This window comes from Quercus robur, chromosome 10, assembly GCF_932294415.1.
Source record: "Quercus robur chromosome 10, dhQueRobu3.1, whole genome shotgun sequence".
Lineage (NCBI taxonomy): Eukaryota > Viridiplantae > Streptophyta > Magnoliopsida > Fagales > Fagaceae > Quercus > Quercus robur.
The window spans coordinates 7,981,627-8,000,794 of record NC_065543.1 but is presented as its reverse complement, the minus strand read 5'-3'; the positions used below and the strand labels follow the sequence as shown (position 1 = coordinate 8,000,794).

Genomic DNA, 19,168 nt, shown 5'->3' with positions numbered 1-19,168 from the left:
CCTCCGATGAAGTGTCCACTCAATTCCTTGAAGGTAGTGACGATGTTAGGGGCTATCTTGCTAAGCCACACCCTTACTGGTCCCTTAAGGGTAGTGGGGAATGCCCTGCACATGATCTCATTTGGAACTCCTTGTAAGTGCATAAGAGTCTTGAACGACTTCAGATGATCGAGCGAGTCCTACTACCCATCATATGCTTCCACCAACGGCATTTGAAAGTTGGCTAGAAGAGGGAAAAAAGTTACATGCACTATGAAGGGTGAGTTAGTCCGTTGTAGTAGCTCATCCAGATCGATGGAAACTTGTCCCCTCATGGTGTTCATCTTCTCCTTCATCATTTGCATGTCCTACACCATGCGCATTACGCTGCTCTCTAGTTCTGACAAATGATCAGTGTTGTTCAATCCATCTCGCCTGTTGGGGATATTGCTTTTTTCCTAGTCTTCCCTCTCTTGCCAATCTCCTGTCAGGAGATGACTGCCATTCTGTTCTTCGTTGTCCCGTTTGTCGGGACTGCTTAGGACGGACAAACAACTAAATTTCCTGTAGGACAAAAATACCCTTATCATTATATAATTATTTGTTAATAACAATTTAGGTGAACTTCATGTTGCTAGTACACAAAAAAATATAAAAATGTACACATTTTGAGAGGCAAAATCGTGTTATTGGAAAGAAAAAGATAAAGATAAAGAAGTGTGTGGGTGTTGGCCTAATGGATAGTTAAACGTTTGTTTATAGGGGTAGAAATGTAAATTTCCACAAAATCACTCTAGTTTTCTCCCAAAATTAGGGATATAGTATTTTGGTGGGCTTGTGTAGAAAACAACCAAGCCCAATTGTTAATTACAACAACAATCACTACTTTATAAATCATACACAACACTATATTTATTATCCTAAACAACTTAAAATTTCCAACCGAAATCCATCATACAACTACACAATCAAAGCATGAGCATATAACATGAGTTATCTTCTGAATTACTGCTCGAAATTTTCACAATTATCGAAAGAGAATCTCCAAAGTTTTTAGGCAACATCAAGACAAGATATAACTTGATCCAATAAAAATATTTAAAAAAAAATTTATTCAATCTTCTTAATCAATTCTTACTTGTTTGTTTTCAGGAAATAGAAATAAATAAAAAATCCTTTCATATTAAAATTTGATGTTGATTTTATTGCAACTTTACTTACTAAATAAGTAATTTCTTTTACGAATGATTTTCGATCAAATAAATCCACTTTTTGGTCAAATTTTGTGTAATTGGTAGTAAGAAATATGCCATGAATTTTATTTACCAAAATTGTCTCTATGTAATTCTTTACAGAAGTTTTTAGGATTAACAATAAAAATAATTTTTTGATTTGGCAACAGTAGGGTCCATTCAATAAAGGATCATATATTATGAACTTTAATTTTTAACTTCCATAGAAACGATTCTTCTAAAAATGAAAAACTTCCATAAAAACAAAAATTTCCCATATTATTTCAACTCTTATGGAAAAGAGGATTTACATGTAACGTGCAAAATGCGAAATGTGTTCAATTGACTTAGAGATGTACAAATTAGTCAACCGATTATGGTAGAATTAAGGTTTCAAAAATTAAATAAAACAATTATACAATAATAAAAAATTATGTTACGATAAATATGATTATAAAATGCATTACTTTTAATTAAATTAGTTCAATTGCAAAATAATAATAATAATGAGATTACTCTTAAAAAATAATCGCGCAAGAGGCAGGTCTACAACTAGTTCATTGAAACGCTGTGGCCTGTGCAACACCACTTAAGCTACTTAAGTTGTGTTTAGCATTGGCTTAAAAAACCAACTTTTTCTACTATTTAGCTTAATTTGCTACTATTCATAAGTTTCATTGCTGTTTTTTGTACTATTTATGAGTCTTACTATATTATTTTAACTACCTTTTAGTTTTATTTACCGTACTTTTAGTAAAAAAATTTCAATCAGCTAAATAAGTGATTCCCAAACAAGCCCTCCATCCAAAGAGCGCAGTTTAGTTCTTCTTTTAAGTCTAAAGGTCAACGTTTGGTCAAAAGTTAACGTTAGACGCATTCTGAATCCGTTCTTCCTCTTTCGACTTTCCTTACCTGCGGAAATATCAACCACAAATAGCAAAAGTGAAATGTGTTAGTAGAGAGATGAGATGAGATTTTTCCCCAACAGGAAACAATACGTTGTGGGAGAGTTTTGATCATCCGACGGACACTATTGTCATGGGACGGAGAATTCCTATTGGAAAATCATTGCAAAGCGCTGTGTCATACGATGACATGTCGGTAGGTGATTATCGACTTGAAGTTACTGACAGGGATATGGTGCTGCAATGGAATAAGATGAATTATTGGAAATTGTCCATGGATCCAGAGGCTGTCAGGAACTCTAACAAGGCCGTATCGTTGATGGTGATGAATGGTACAGGTTTGTATTTGCTAGCAAGTGATAATTCCACGGTTGTTCAAGTAGCTTTGAATGGTTCATCAAGTTTTAGGAGAGGTAAGTTGGGTGCCTATGGCAGATTTAGCATCGTCAGACCTCGGAGCAGCGATAAATGGGAGTCAGAAGTTGCAGGACCATTTGAGGATTGTGATCTTCCTCTCTATTACAATTTTGGATTGTGCAGAAGAAACCCTCTGGATGGAATTTGTTCTTGTTTACCAGAACTCAGTTATCAAACCAATGGTGATTGCATGCCAGTGAATGGTTCGCTTTCTCCGCCTTCAGCTTGTACTGCAGCTAGAAATGACAGTCAATTGAATTCCTCTGTTTCCTATCTAAAATTCGGCCCTGGTATGGACTATTTTGCTAATAATTTCAGGGAACCCGATAAAAATAATGTAACGTTGTCGGTTTGCCAAGATTTATGCTCTCAAAGTTGTTCTTGTTTGGGCTTTTCCATTGAAACTCTGCTGGTTCTTGTTATCTTCTTGAAAATCATTTAGGTTCTTTCATTTTGACAGACCACAATAAAGAGCGTTTGTTTATGTCAAAGTTTTGGTTGGTTCTCATGGAAACCTATTTGGGTCTAACAAAAATCAGAAACATAACTTCCCAATTGCTGGTTTGGTACTATTACCTTTAACAGGATTCTTAATACTAATAGCCTTTGCAATCATTGCAATCCTTTGGTTAAGGAAAAATAGGCTTTCTAAAACCAAAACTGTAAAACCAGGCCAGAGTAACTCGTTATTATCTGCAGAGCTAGAGATGATCTCTATCCCAGGCTTTCCAAGAAGGTTTGATTATGAAGAGTTAGCAGCTGCTACTGAGAACTTCAAGAACCAGATTGGTCGTGGTGGCTTCGGTACTGTATACAAAGGAACTCTGACAGACCAAACTATTGTGGCAGTGAAGAAGATTACAAGTTCGGGAATCCAAGGGAAGGAGTTTTATTCTGAGATTTCAATAATTGGGAACATCCGCCATGTCAATTTGGTTAGATTGACAGGTTTTTGTGCACAAGGGAAGCAGCGCTTTCTTGTTATTGTGTATATGAATAGAGGCTCATTGGACAGTACACTCTTTGGTGATGGTCCTGTTTTACAATGGGGAGAGAGAGTGGAAATAGCACTTGGAACAGCTAGAGGACTTGCTTACTTGCACAGCGAATGTGAGCAAAGGATCATCCACTGTGATGTGAAGCCAGAGAACTTTCTCTTGAATGACAATTTACAAATGAATATCTCCTATTTTGGGATTTCGAAGCTCATAAGTCGTGAACAATCCACTTTTTTTACTACAATGAGAGGAGCTCGAGGTTCTCTTGCACCAGAGTGGTTGACAAGTTCAGCTATTTCTAACAAGGTTGATGTATATAGTTATGGGATGGTTTTACTGGAGATTGTAAGGGGCAGAAGGAATTGCACAATACAAAGATATAGCCACATTACAGAAAATGATATCAAAGGAAATGGCGTATCCTCATACTCTTCTAGCTCGGAACTAAGACTAATATATTTCCCTCTAGTTGCATTAGAAATGCATGTGCGAAGAAGATATTTGGAGCTTGCAGATCCAAGGTTAGAGGTAGGAGTGTCAAGTGAAGAGATTGAGAAGCTAGTGCGGATTGCCTTGTGTTGTTTGCACCAAGATCCACACTGTGGCCGACTATGGCTAACGTTGTTGGCATGTTGGAAGGTGGATTGGCTTTGAGTGAGCTGAGGGTCAAGTCACTAAATTTCTTGCGAGCCTACGGCCAGAGATTCACGGAGACAGCAACAATGCAAGGGCCTACTTCGAATGGTGCTGCAATTGCTACATATAACTCATTGTCTTACATCTCTCCACAACTGCTCTCAGGTCCCAGGTAATGCTCCAAAGATTGTCTATATTACTTGCCAGATAAAATTGGCTTAAGGGTATCTATGTATTTAGTTTTTTGGCTAGATTTATTAGGCTCAGAGTATTTTCATTTTATCTGCTAATGCTGCTTGCAATTTTCCTCTGCCAATTGTAAGTACGCCAGTTTTGGTTCTCCTTTGCTTAGATATTGGGAGCCCATGTGTGTGACTCAGACTTTTCATGGTCAGTTTTATCCAATTTTGATATGAAATTTTGGTATTATGCTCTGGTTGACACATGACAGTTCCCATATAGTGCTGCATGTCTAACCAAAATAAAAAGATTATGAAGATATTAACTAATGTTGCTTCCAAATTTTGTTCTCAAATATTAAGTGAGCTTCACTTTGGCACTCCATCGCTTGGAACTTTTTAAAAGAACTTTGGTGCCTCGGTGTAAGCGGTATAACTACGTAACAAGTGATAAACTGATAATAACGCAGAATGAAAGTTGTGATTTTAGAACCGAAACTTTGGCTGATATCAATTTGCTTGAGAACATGGATCACTATCTGCTTATTTGAAATAATTAAAAGAATATTTTAATTATATTATATTTGAAAAACTCACCCGAGAATCTTTTAATTATTTCAAATAATATAAAGAGGCAGATACTTTTGGGAATAAAATATAATATAAATGTTTAGAACGTTGTGTAGCACAATTGTAAAATTTTTTAGCAGTAGAAGACCGGTTAATGGGCTTTTTGAAGCTAAAATATAGCAACATATGTCATATACAAGACCGGATGTGAATGCTCTAATAGAAGGGTACAATAGAAATGCTAAACATTTTTTTTCTCTATTTTATTCTAATTCTCTCTCACTCACTCTCTCTCTCTCTCTCTCTCTCTCTCTCTCACAGTGGTTGCGGGCTGAATTTGGTTGTGTTTATAGCTGCCAGTGGTAGTTGGGTTGATTTTGGTTTTAACTACCCCATTATGTACCCATTATCCTTTGGATCCAGATGTGATACACCACTGCCTACCAAGCCATTTGGGAATTACAAACACTAAGAAGCAAATAAAAAAATTAATCACATAAGCTCATACAACAAAGGAAAAGATTCAGGGAAAATAAATAAAGAATATGGTTACTTAAGGTTTGGAGGCAAACCCAACAAGTGAAGAATTAAAGACCAAAGGTGACTGAGATCAATTGGCATGATTAGCTAAAACTTCTCCAAACAATTGTGTATCTTTTTTTTTTTTTTATCAAACCGCACTTTTTTATGCCCGAAAACCCTTATCCAAAACGGGCTCTTGAGATAAAACATACAATTATTAGTGAGAAATTTTTATGGTAATTAACTTAAACTTGCATTGACATTCTAAATATTCCTGTTTAATGTTTTTGTCAACTGCTTTACCAGAGATTTTGTTAGAACTTCAATTGTTATCTATTAATGAAAAATTTAAGGATATAAATACATGATACACCTTTTGTCTCTTAAATTTAATCAAGTTCTAATTTTTTTAACTCAAATTTAAAATAAATAATTAAAAAAACTTTAATTTTACAACTCTAATTTAAACATATAAATAAATAAAAACCTTACACCCCTAAAAATTTAAAAAGGTATCGGTTTCACCCTTAATCCATTTTCCATTAAAAAAATTTCATACATAACCAACCAAGAGCTGACTTAATGCATTAAAAAGTAGACAAAATTATGAATAAATTTAACAGCCGATAGACAAAATGACAAAACTGCGTTTTCCCCCCCCCCCCCCCCAAAGGACAAAATTGTAACCTTTTAAGTCTGAGTAATGAAAATTCAACTTAATAATATTCCATGAGCAAAAAGTTTCAACCAAATTCTAAATATATACACAACATAAAAATTCACAAAGTATTAGACATTACTGAACCGATTTCAGAGTAATAGCAATCATTTTTTTGAAGAATCATCAAAATGGAGTTCCAAGTGCATTTGTTCTACAAGTATCTTTTCAATAGCATCGACGAAGCTTGATATATCCTGCCGTATGTGTATATCCAATGAGTTTGCCGCTTCCTAGCAGATCAAAATTAAGCAACCCAGAGAAGGACAAATTTCAGTTTGGATATTAAACAATTACATACGGAGTTCATTTTTGCAGCTGCTACAGAGATATTTAATAGCTTCTGTACTACATTATTGCAAGAAAAATGAGAAAAAAGGGTACGAGTTAATGAAACAAAGCCTCCAGAAATGCCTATGCTTCTCTTAGAAACCTAAACAGGAATAATTGCTCTTTCCAGAAACCAAAGGGAGTTTTATGTTCTCCAAAAGGTGACTACTTTATGTTGATGAGTTATTTTCCTATTTTAGGAACCAAATCATTAATTTTTTTTCAAATATAGATATATACGCACAAATGCACAACAAAATAGCTAAGGTAAGGCTTCTATTGAGAGATCAAAAGTTTGAAAATATGAGAACTTTCTTTCATCTAATAGCTATAATTTAAAATTAAAAAGGAAATATGTGGAAAATTTTAAAAAGAATAAATAAATAACACTCACCTCAGCTTTGCATAGAAAAGTTAAAGAGATCTCCTTCGAATGATCTGAGCTCTTGAGAGATATCAGCTTCAACGGAGAACTTAAAATTGGCCAATCTTGAGAAATCTTTATAAACGCATCAACTGCCCCAGCCATATGAGCTATTATAGTCTCATCTCCATCCAAGTACTCAAGTGAGAATCTGCAATGGAAATTTGTTCGTGTAAAAACTCCACATGAAAAAGATAGTACAATATAGCAAACCAGAAATTTAACACGAAACCAATAATTCTATTTACTTGACCTTCAGCAAAAAGTCAGAACATCAGAACTACAGTTTTAAAAGACAAGTCTCACCTAGATTTATTCGCACTCTTTACCACAAGATGCCTCAAAGTGCAGAGGGTAATTCTGTCTTGTATTTTTGTTATAAACCACTGCAATGAAGACTTACTGCATGGTTTGCATGAATTGAGTCAGATAATATGCTGATTGGTTTTGTTTCACCAAGTTTATAAAAAGATTAATCTATTCAAAAAGCCTTTGCAGAAAGAAATCTTGCTGAGCAATAAATAAAAAGAAATGGAGCATCATTGAACAATTGAAAATATCAAGGATGAACTTATGATCATATAGTTAAAGTGAATTACAGTTTTGAGATATCTGAATCAAATGCTACAACAAAATGATATCCAAAGTATGGCTTCTGAAGGGAGCACTAACCAACACCAGTTAGACAAAACCATTTTAATCAGGCATTCCCATCTAATGGCCCCTTGATACTAGTTACTGGTTACGAATAGAAGAAGATAACAGTTGATTGTAGCAAGGTATAAGGCAGAGCATAGTTACCATAATGCACAACTGTCCAAGGAACCATAATTCAAGATTGCTCAAACTAAAGGTGGTACACTTAAGCCCCACTAAGCAAATACGAAAACTAGCTACCTTTTCTCTCTTTGTTTAGCCCTCCAACAATTAACTAACCCTCATACATTTATAAATAAATAAAAAATTAGGCAAAACCACTTATAAAAAAAAAGGGCAAACCTAGGCCAAAACTTAAGACCACTTTATCACATTCTAACTTCTAATGGAACAATCTATATAAACTATACATAAAGATTACCCACATCTTTCCACATCCCACAAAAAGGGTGGCACACAAAAGGACTAGTCAAGTTGCTTTATAGCCCAGCTCGACCTACTACATTCCCGATGTAGGAGTCAACACACAACCGTGCAACACTCATATTAAATCCAAACAATCTCAGGGTCACAATCTCCTACTTATATCCCATTCCCAGATGTCCATAGGACCCAAATTGTGCCTTAGTGCCTTTGAGCCACATGGTGCTACTAGTTGGCTCTAATATCATTTGTCAACTTTTGTTATCTTTATTGCAAAGCAATGGATTGTCTTTAACTCTAATACAAAATGATGAGGTCAGGAGAAATATAAGGGAAAGATATGCATTGATTGTCCATTGAAACCAATGAATTTAGATAGACGCAAGATAAACCTTTTTAGAGTGCTGAAATAAACAGAACACCAGAGTTCGCAATAGAATTAGAAATCCAGAAGTACATATTTTTATTGGTAATAAAATAATTGACTATAATGATATATTAATATTATATTTATAAAAAGACAACCTAAAACCGTAGAAATAATAAATCATGTTCATCGACTGCCACAGAAACTGTAAAACAGTTGGCAACCAAACCCTTCCTAGACCCAGCCAAATCCACCCTTGCAACGGTGGCCCCCGCTACAAAACCCTCCATGAATTCTTTTGCACCTACAACAATGGCCCCTACTAAATAGTTACTTCTTTGATATTGTACTACCTACTTAGAGGTTTTAGCCCATATGATACTCATATAAATATATATATATATCACCGAAACCAAAGCCCCAACATTTTGGAGTCAACCATGGATTCTCAACAAACCAAATTGAGGTCAGCCACATGTAATCTTCTCTACCATTCTATCTTGTCCAAAATCTCTTTATTTAACACGATTATTTTTCTTATCAAAAAATAAAAAAACTGACATGATTATTTTACTAATTCTAACAATGATATTTTGGCTCTTCCTCTGCCTCTTTTTGTACCCTCGACATGAATCAACTTTGTCTAATTGGTGCATTAATTACTCTGCTTTACACACAAATCAACTTTATCTCATTTTGCGTTAATTGATGGTTATTTCAAGTGACTCCCTTTCATTTTCTCATCCAAAGGAGCCACCCCTACCTGTAAGTGAATTTCTTCATTCGTATTCTATCTTTGCTTGAATTTCCACATATCCACCTCAACATTCTCATATTAACTATGTTTATTCAGCCCAACATTCAAGACCACAGAGCATAGCTGGTCATTTATAGTAATCTTATCAAATTTTCCCTTTCAACTCAATTGGTATTCTAGGATCATAGAGTGCTCCTAATACACTTCTGCACCTCATCCACCTTACTTTTCAATCTATGGGTCACATCCTTTTCAATCTATACATCCTTATAAATTATCGATCCAAGATATTGAAAACATTTACTTTTTTATATCTCTTAAATATCGAGTTTTACACTCCTTCATCTTTGTTTATATTTTTACTAAACCTGCACTCTATGTACTATGTTTTAGTCCTTATTAACCTAAAGACTTTAGCTTCTAAAGCATCCCTCCAAATTTCCAACTTGGCATTGACTCAATATTTACTTTCATTTGCTGAAATTATACTGTATGGGTACCAATAATGCACCACATAGCTTTAAGTCAATATCAATAAATAGACACACACACACACATGAAGATTTTTATAGGCTTCTTTATATGGTAGATAGCTTCCATGGTAGATCGCTTTGGGATAAAACCAAAATAGCTAAAATTAAAATAAATTGAACAAAAAATGAGCTGGCCACTCTTTCAATTAGGTGTCTAAAATGATTTGAATTTTCTACATTGTAGGAAGAGGTCTATATAGAGCAACCACCAAGGTTTGTTGGGAAGGTGTGTAGCTATGTGAAGCCATCAATGGTCTTAAGCATTCTCCTAGGGCTTGGTCTGATAAATTTAGTGAAGCAATAATCAAGTTTGGATTTCAATGTTCTCAATCTGATCACTTTTTGTTTTCTTACACCTTTAAGAGAGGGAAGATTATGTTAATAAGTTGATCATATTATTATCATGGGTGATGACAAGAAGGGCATTGATGATTCGAATACATTTCTTCATAACTCATTTCAAACAAAGGATAAACAAGCTTTTGTATCTCTTAAGTATTGAGGTAGCACAATCTAAAGAAGTCATCAATTTGTCATAAAGAAAGTACATGCTAGACATTTTTTAAACTAGTTTGTTAGGCTCTAAAATAGTAGAAGCGTCTTATTGTCAAATTGTATATCGATCAGCGAGAGCTATTGGAAGGGCATTGATGATTCGAATACATTTCTTCATAACTCATTTCAAACAAAGGATAAACAAGCTTCCGTATCTCTTAAGTATTGAGGTAGCACAATCTAAAGAAGTCATCAATTTGTCATAAAGAAAGTACATGCTGGACATTTTTTAAACTAGTTTGTTAGGCTCTAAAATAGTAGAAGCGTCTTATTGTCAAATTGTATATTGATCAGTGAGAGCTATTGGGTCCATTTGGATTGAACTTATTGTTGCTGAAACTGAAAACTGAAAATACTGTAGCAAAATAATTTTTAAATGTGTAAATAGTACTTTGGGACCCATTTTTAATATTTTTTTATGAATAAAGTGGCTGTGGGTCCCATAAACAGTACTGCTACAGTGTTATTTGTCCCCTCCTTTCTGCAAAACACGTGAAATGAAAAAAAAAAAAAAAAAAAAAAGGAACGCAGACGCTAGACGCAAGTTTCAGCCGAATCCAAACGGCACCATTATCTAATCATGAGAGATATCATCTAGTTGGCAAGTTGAATTATCTCACAATTACTAGCCCAAATATATCATTTGCAAATAGTGTTGTGAGCTAATACATGGCACCTTCTTGTCTTCCACATTTAGAGGCAGTCATTCAAATAGTGAGGTATCTTAAAGTACATCCAGGTTGTGGTCTTTTGTATAAATCTAATGGTCACCTAAATCAAATTAGGTAGGATCTCCCTCATTTAGAAGATTCACTACTATCTATTGCATCTTTCTAGGAGGAAACTTGATTAACTTGATTACTTGGAAGAGTATGAAACAAACTTTTGTATCCAGATCTAACAAAAGTTGAGTACAGAGCAATGACACACACATCATGCAAGGTTATGCAGATTGAGCATTTACTAGTGGAATTAAGGTTTGATGTGAAGTTGCCTATGACTATGTATTGCGACAATCAAGCAGGAATTCACACTACCTCGAATCCTGTGTCCATGAGCAAACCAAGCAAACAAAAGTTGATTGTCACCTTGTTCTCGAGAGTGTGGAAAGTCGTGTAATTGATACTCCATATATCTCTACAGGAGCCCAAATAGCTGATATGTTTACCAAAGCTTGTGTAGGACTTAGTTGAATTTATTATGTGACAAGTTGGGATTGAATGATACATACATCCCAACTTGGTGGGGACTGTCATGAGTGAGTATTTAATTAAGGGAAAAACAGTAATATTATCTAGTATATGACTAACATATATATAAATAATATTTATGTAAAACAAACCCTAAACACATTTTTACCAAGATAAACAGTAATAAAAGAAGGTATATGACACAACACTTCAAAGACCTACTCTCGTAAAACAAACTATTTTATAATTTTGCATATACCTCAATAAATGTTTCCCTAAGGAAACCTTAGTGACATAAGACTTTACCGTGAATGAAATGGCTCCAATCCAAACTCTCTACAATGTTCAATGGGGCTTGACCCAGTCACATAGGGTTATCATCAGAAGCAGAGCTTCATCACTCCCAGCAATCCATATGAGTTCCCAACATATGCAACAAGGGAAATTTTACCTTTTCTATGTTAAGTGCCATCAACTTTATAGAAGTTGCCAATGATGCAAAAAATTTACTCTCAACTTAAAGGGCTTCATTGTAACATTAACTTTCAACTATATAAGGATGAAAATCAATATAACACTCAAGTTAACCTTCTTTTTGTTCAAAATTAGGAACAAAAAACTATGATACAGGTTCTTGCATTATGGTTCAAAAACATATTCGGCAAAAAGAAAAGTTTCCAAGAGAAAATAAGTTTAAACTTAACAGAGAAATGCCAAATACAAACCTGAGAGACTTTGCAGCATCAAGAATGTCAATTACGTATACATCATTTGGAAATATCTGGCAAACAACATGAACATCTATAATTAACCAAAAAAGAAAAAAGCAATAGGGTATGTAGCTGATATTAAATTATTGAAGAAACTACTTATTACCTATAAGAAGTTGCATAACATAATCAAAATTTTGAGAACTTATACTAGAAACCAAGGGCCACCAAGGCAACTCAACTCCTACAACTTACATAATCAACCACAATGTGCAAGCATAAGCTAAAAGAGCGCAACAATGCATAACGTAAAACTCCTTTAATTACTCGCCTTATAGCTCAAAAAGCTTCACAAATGATGCAGGGGCATCTACATTGCTAATTTCTAATTGACAAGTGCTTAGTGTTGAGGTTACTGTCACCAAGACACAAGCAACGGCATTGCAGCAATAGAGTAAAAAGAAGCAGCAGGCAGTGAAGTAGAAGACTGTGACTGCTGAGCTTGGTGCAGGCAAGCAGCTAGGAAAGGGATATGATGAGCATTCAATTGTAGCTTAATTGTATGTACTTGGTAGTTGAATGAGGATGTAAGTGAGTAAGCTGTTAGTTAGTTAGAAAACAGCTAATAACATTGGTAATAGTAAGAAATGACATATTAATTTAAAAAGTGACGTTGACTACAATGTTGGATAGGATAAAATGGCAAAAAGGAATACAGTTGGCCACCCAGTAAGTCTGCTAAGGATCCATATCTAATCCCCAAAGTTTTGGGACTAAGGTTTTGGGTTGTGTATATTATTTTACCCTTAGACAATCACCAAAGCAGAAAAGACAATTGCTATACATTACCAGAAACTAAGAGAGGAATTTATAACCATTGAACAGTCAAAAGTGAATATATACAAACATTAATTTTCATTGGAATCCCATAGAAAACTGAATTCATCTGTTAACCAAAAATAATAATAATTGTATTGGATAATCAATCTTGAATTCAAACAAAACAATTTACTAGAAACAGACAAGTAGTCAACCATCCAAGTAAGAGACAGAGCAAGCATCACCTAGTTCTCCAAGCTTGCCCCTTAAGAACCATTGAACTGTTTTTAGAATGGGCACAAAGTAGCCTAAAAAATTACAAAAAATACAAAAGAATTATGTACAAAAGGAAAAAGATTCTAACAACAACAGAATGGAATCTCTATGCATAAAGCCCCTTACCCGAGACCAATCAAACAGAGAGCCTATGAAGGTGGCTAGAAGCTTATCCCCCAAACTCTCCTCATCCTCAAACATTCTCCTATTGCATTCTCGTCATATGATCCACATCAAGCATATCAAAATCAAGTCCCAAACATCCAAAGAATGTTCACCCATTTAATTACTCCAGCCAAACATAAGATAAATCATTCTCTCCAATAAAACCTACTAGATCCTAAAAGATCTGAAGACAAAGCTCCACAATTTATAGGCCACATTACAATGCAACAAAGGTGCTCCACTGTCTCCCCACTAAACTGGCACATGCAACACGAGACCACTATACTGTAGCTTCTCTTCCAAAAGATTAATACAAGCGAGAATCTTCCTCCAAACCATCATCCAAACGTAAAGGAAACCCTCCATGGGGTCTTCACATTCTAAATTCCTTTCCAAGGGAAAATGGCAAATGCAGACCCCCTTAAAGCAAAGTGAAAGAATGAATATCAAACTCTCCATTCTTCTTCAAACTCCACGTCACTTGGTCTTCATCCTCTCTAAATGAAATGTGGGACTCCAAAATCTGTAGAAAAGCAGCTAGCTACCAAGTCCAACTCTCAATCATTAAAACCCGATAGAATTTAACGTCCCAACTTTGCCCCTCCTCAGACTTCCTCACCAATAGACACACCACCGAAGCATTTTTGTCAATAGAACTATCATACATGCAGTAAAAGCCACTCTCAAGGGCTGGTCACCACACCAACAATCATGTCAAAAGCAAATCCGGTTCCCGAGTCCAACCTCAGAAAGAATATGCTAAGCATACCTCTCCCAACCCATCCTAATATTCCATGGACCACAACCACAGGCACCTTAGACTGACTATGAACTCCTCCAACCCCAGTCCTCTCCAAATTTTGATATGACTAACCATCTCCAAAGCCAAGATTCCTCAACCCAAAACTTCCATAGCCACTTTCCCAAGAGAGCCTGATTAAAGGTAGTAAGCTTCCTAATCCCCAATCCTCCATTAGCAACAAGAGTGCAGACCTTACCCATCCCACCAAATGGTGTTTGAACTCATCCCCCACATTCTAAAATATGAGTATTAACAAAAATTTTACACTTATTATGATGTTAGCTAACTTCTCTTTTGTTCTCTTTTACATAAGTCATTCTTGGTTGGTTCAGCTAAATCTTGATAATACAATTCTAGGCTCATTAGTCATTACAAATACAGGTGCTTCACCAATCACCATTGTAAATGCTGCAAAGTCTGTAATGTTAAAGTAGATTATCTAATTCTTAATTCTGATTGGACAAGATATTCCTACAGAAATCATGGAATAAAAATGTATTCTAATACCTCGATACTCTTTAGCTCCATCGTCCCCTCCAAAACTTCTATTAGTAACTCATGATTCAGTACAGATGGTTCAATGCCTTCAATCTTTCGTGAGCCTTCTAATTTTGGGATATGTGTCTGCAATGACAACCTAATGCAGTTTTCGGTGAATGCAGTGACCTTTACACCTGTCAACAAATCCTCAATCTGTTCTATGGCATCAAACCTGTAATGGTTAAATGAACACATATAAGGCATGTGTACAAGGCACGCACACAAACAAATAAAATAAAAAAGATGCAATCCCACTGTGGCTGAGTTACCATCTGTACATATGATCAAGATCCTGCAAAGACTTTAAAGCTGTTTTGTTCCTCTCAATCTCAACTTCAAGTTCCAATAGCTGTAAGGTAAACCAAAAAAAATTAAAAATTAAAAACCCTCCTTACATGGTATAATGGACCACATGGTCAATATCATTAACTAAAGATTAAAAATTCTTTGTATTTGATTATTTTGGTCTCCTACTGTATACTTCCTAGTTCCTGTATACTCGGGTGACTCATTATTAAGTTCTTGAATAAAATTTCCTTTACTTATAAAAAAAATTAAAAATTAAAAATTCTCAGATGAATAGTGAAGTACAACATGCAGGATAAATACAATGTTATATGATTTGGGGAAGATTAACATTTTGACTATATTGTATAAGCAAAAATTAACAAGAGGTTTGTTAAGAGTAAAATAGAATTAGACATTACAGAAACCATTAAGTTTAAATTTTTGGGAATATGATTGCAAACTCTATCGTACTTTCATATATTTTACCTATCAAAAATGATTGCAAACTCTCAACAAAAGTATACAAAACTAATGCAACTCCCAGAAAGCAAACAGTATCAAACAAAATAATTATAACGAACAAAACCTCCAACTTATGGTCTATAGGCTCATTTATCAAGCTTGATTCATCATCTCCATATGTAGGGCAATTAGCATTTGCACCTGCTTTTACTTTCTCCAGACCCTACAAAATGGCATAGGAGCCCAGGGTTTAGAATTCAGATTGCCTCAAATAGAGCTTGATATATAAGTACCAAGTGTTGGGTAGAATTAGAATTTTGACATGCCCATTAGTATTGTTTCATTCACATTGTCCATGTTATGAAGAAAAAACTCCGTCACGTTCTTCTTGTTATTCATCTTCTTTTTATTATGTTTTTTTTTTTTTTTTTTTTTTTTTGGAATAATTCAATGGTTACAATAGCGTAGAGGGGGATTTGAACCTAGATGTCCCCGTTGGAACCGGGAGATGCCAGTCGAGCCACAAGGCTCTTAGAAATTCTGTCACTATCCTTTAGTGTGTGTGCACATGAGCTCGCTATTCTCTCACTTCTTTGTTTAAAGTGGGCAAAAGACATTTTTTAATCCCTTCAAAATGGTTCAGCTCTTGTTCAACCCAGTAATCAGGGTTGACTCTTGTTCAAATGCTACCCACTCTAGGCCCATACTTTCAGCTTAATCATGGGCTAATATGTCACCAAAAGAACTAAATTAAGATTTCTAATAATATATCTTTAATAGATAACTGACCTGTGATGTAATAGAATCTAAATCACAATCCAACCTTTCAAGACATGTCTCCAATTGGGTAGAATCTGCAATAAAAAAGAGGAAACAAACTTAATAAAAAAACCTGAGTGTATGCAGACTGGTTTGTACATAAAAAGTCAATACTGATCTTTGCCTTCCATGTTGGTTCTAGCAAGAATCTCAATTTCATTGGAGATCTTGGTACTTTCAGCCTCCACCATGTTAAGCTCCTCTTTTAGACGTTCAAAGTATGCATCTATATCAAGTGCAAACCAATTCAGAATCAAGAGAAAGCTAGAGAGAGAGAGAGAGAGAGAAAAGACAATGGAAAAAATGAATAAGAACCCAAAGAAGTTATCCTAGGTTTGATCTGCTTAAGAAAATGGAACAAACAAAAAGGAAAAAGAATATACATACATAGAATTTTTATATCTTTTCATTCAAGCATATTAACATGCCAAAGTGTTATATCTGACTCAAAAAGTGAACTTGTTCACCTAAAAAGGTAGAAAAATGAACTTCAGTACAAAGATCCCGTTATATAAAAGGCACCATTTTTATATCAAACATAGTTACATATGTCATTCAAAAGTATCGTTCTGTTTCGCAATGCAATTTTTCATTTGTGTGGCCCTGACTCACTTCATTCTCCAAAAACCCTGTACACCCAAATTCGGTACCTTACTGATGTAGGAGCAAAACCAACATTATTTTAGAATTCATATTTTCAGATTTTTGTATTTATCTCATAGGAAATTGAATAATTGTACTTTTATTCAGATAGGGAATAGATTTCATTAGTTGTTATCTTTTATCTCTTTATTTCCTAGAAGCTCTAGCTCTATACAAGAGCCTGGTTTTATTTGTATTATGCAGAATAGACATTGATTAATGAAATTCATATTAGAGATTTTCCAATAGTTAGGTGCTGATGCCTAAGTTTTACTTGGTGTTGATTCCAAGCGACCCCTAAGTGCTTATTATTTTAATTTTCTTGTTCTTTTATCTTCTCTTTTGTCCTGCATCACTTACCTTACAAAATAAGGAAGTAAAAAGTGTCAAGAACTTTGTAACTCAACTGACATCTCTTGATGTTTTCAACTATGAGAAATGCTATGTCCATAACATTTTCTCAAAAAATCCAAAATGGCAGGTTGTTATTAGTCGTTACGGGTGGTGAGCAAAAAAGTAATTCGAGTTGCCGATTCAAATCAGGAACCAATAACAACTTACAAGCTACGATTTGTGTAGTGAAAGTATAGTGAAAATGTTAAATGTAGTATAACTAGCATTTCTCTTTCAACTATTGATGTGAGAAAAAAAATATTGCAGGATTAGGAGTAGGGACATACCAAAATCTTGAAGGGTTAAGGAAGCAACATGCGAAGTGGAGTCTAACACAATCTGATTCACTTTATTGTCGAAGTCGAGAGTGAAATCTCGGAGTAGTTTCTCATCGGAATCTGAGGTAGTTGTTGTTAGGTCGGGAACATCATCGTCGTGAAGCTCTGCCAGCTCTCTTATCCGACTAAATTAGATAGCAGCAATAATAAATAATAATTAAATTAAATAATTAAAAGTAAAAAAAAAAATAGTTTAAAAATTCAATTGAGAGTGAGAGAGAGAGAGAGAGAGAGACCGCCGGATAGTGTGGAGATCGATGGAGGCTGAGGACGGAACGGTCTCCATGTCCATCTAATGGGTTCCGGTGTTGAGACCGGTGAAAAGTACCCCTCTGTTTCGTATCGTCCAAAATGCCGCCGTGTATCGGCTTGAACCCACCACCACCACCACCTCCAGTTATCGCAACTCTGTACCAGTACTACCACACACTTTCTCACATTTCTCTCACCGCTCTCAAACTTTTGAATTTAAACATGCTTCTAGGTCTGGCTAGAAAAGACTATGTTTTCAATTTAAATGCTTCTATGTTGAATTTAAATGTAAAGTAATACTACAAAGTGAAATTACATTTTACCCCTAAATTATATTCATATTACACTTTGCACTTTAAAAATTTTTTGGGATGTGATTTATTTTCTTTTGAAATTAAAACTTTAGATACTATTGTTTCCAAAAAAAAAAAAAAAAACTTTAGATACTATCAAAAGAAACATTAAGAGTCTGTTTGGGATCTATTTATTTTGTTAAAATTAAAAACTTTTTACTGAAAGTATTTTAGATAAAGCTAACAATTAGCTGAAATAGTACAATGGGACCTATGAATAGTATCTAAAAGTGTAGTGGGACTTATGAATATTAACAAAAATAAGCTGAATAGTAAAATAAGTTAGTAAAAATAATCTTTACCAAATGGACAATAAATGTGAATGGATTTGTAACAAGCAAAATTTTCATACCAGCTAATATTTGCCAAAATGAGCCAGAATCACTGAAAAAGACTAAAACAGTCTAAAATTTGTCTCGAGGTGGAATAGGGGGTTATTCGTTCCAATTTGCTAACAGATCCAAAGTGTTTTGGTCATTTTAGCCAAAAATAAAATAAAATTAATAGTGTTACTGTGAAAGACTCAGGTCTCTGCAACTTGAGTTCCACTAGGAAATGCTTTTTTGTAAAAAAAAAAAAATCGATCAAATTTCGGATGAAAATGCCCCTACTTACTACGAGTTGAGATTTTCTTCCAAAATACAAGGTTGATGTTTTTGCCCGAAAACTTGCACATTGCATATTTAGAAGTCCTATAAACATTTGAAAATGCTCTTTTGAAAAAAAAAAAAAAGGGGGCAAATTTCAAACCAAAATGCCCTTTACTATGGATTAATCTTTTTGTCTGAAATGAAAGGTCAACTTTGTCACTCAAAAACTAGCACATAGCATATTTAGATGTACTAGAAACATATGGCAATACTATTTTTTGTGGGAAAAAAAGTTTTCAAATGAAAATGAAAATTCAGTCATCTACT

General features: G+C 34.7%; 3 protein-coding genes across 3 annotated transcripts; 2 read left to right on the top strand and 1 right to left on the bottom strand.

The window, feature by feature from the left end:
- The first annotated feature begins 2,249 nt into the window (after window positions 1–2,249).
- Window positions 2,250–2,975, top strand: LOC126703451 (G-type lectin S-receptor-like serine/threonine-protein kinase At5g35370). The gene has a single exon (XM_050402408.1). It carries the CDS (start codon window positions 2,250–2,252, stop codon window positions 2,973–2,975), a length of 726 nt encoding a protein of 241 aa, XP_050258365.1.
- A 228-nt stretch (window positions 2,976–3,203) lies between these two features.
- LOC126703450 (G-type lectin S-receptor-like serine/threonine-protein kinase At5g35370) lies at window positions 3,204–4,571 on the top strand. Its single transcript, XM_050402407.1, is given in 2 exon segments — window positions 3,204–4,126; window positions 4,129–4,571. Coding segments are annotated over 2 exon segments (1,101 nt in total). The 5' UTR covers window positions 3,204–3,240; the 3' UTR covers window positions 4,344–4,571.
- Window positions 4,572–6,118: 1,547 nt separating this feature from the next.
- On the bottom strand, window positions 6,119–18,141 carry LOC126702390 (uncharacterized). Its single transcript, XM_050401078.1, has 11 exons — window positions 17,883–18,141; window positions 17,596–17,771; window positions 16,398–16,499; window positions 16,244–16,308; window positions 15,579–15,677; window positions 14,974–15,053; window positions 14,672–14,876; window positions 12,118–12,173; window positions 7,217–7,312; window positions 6,881–7,061; window positions 6,119–6,389 (listed from the first exon to the last, which is right to left on the bottom strand). Exons 1-11 carry the CDS (start codon window positions 17,936–17,938, stop codon window positions 6,264–6,266), a joined length of 1,242 nt encoding a protein of 413 aa, XP_050257035.1. The 5' UTR covers window positions 17,939–18,141; the 3' UTR covers window positions 6,119–6,263.
- Window positions 18,142–19,168: the final 1,027 nt, after the last annotated feature.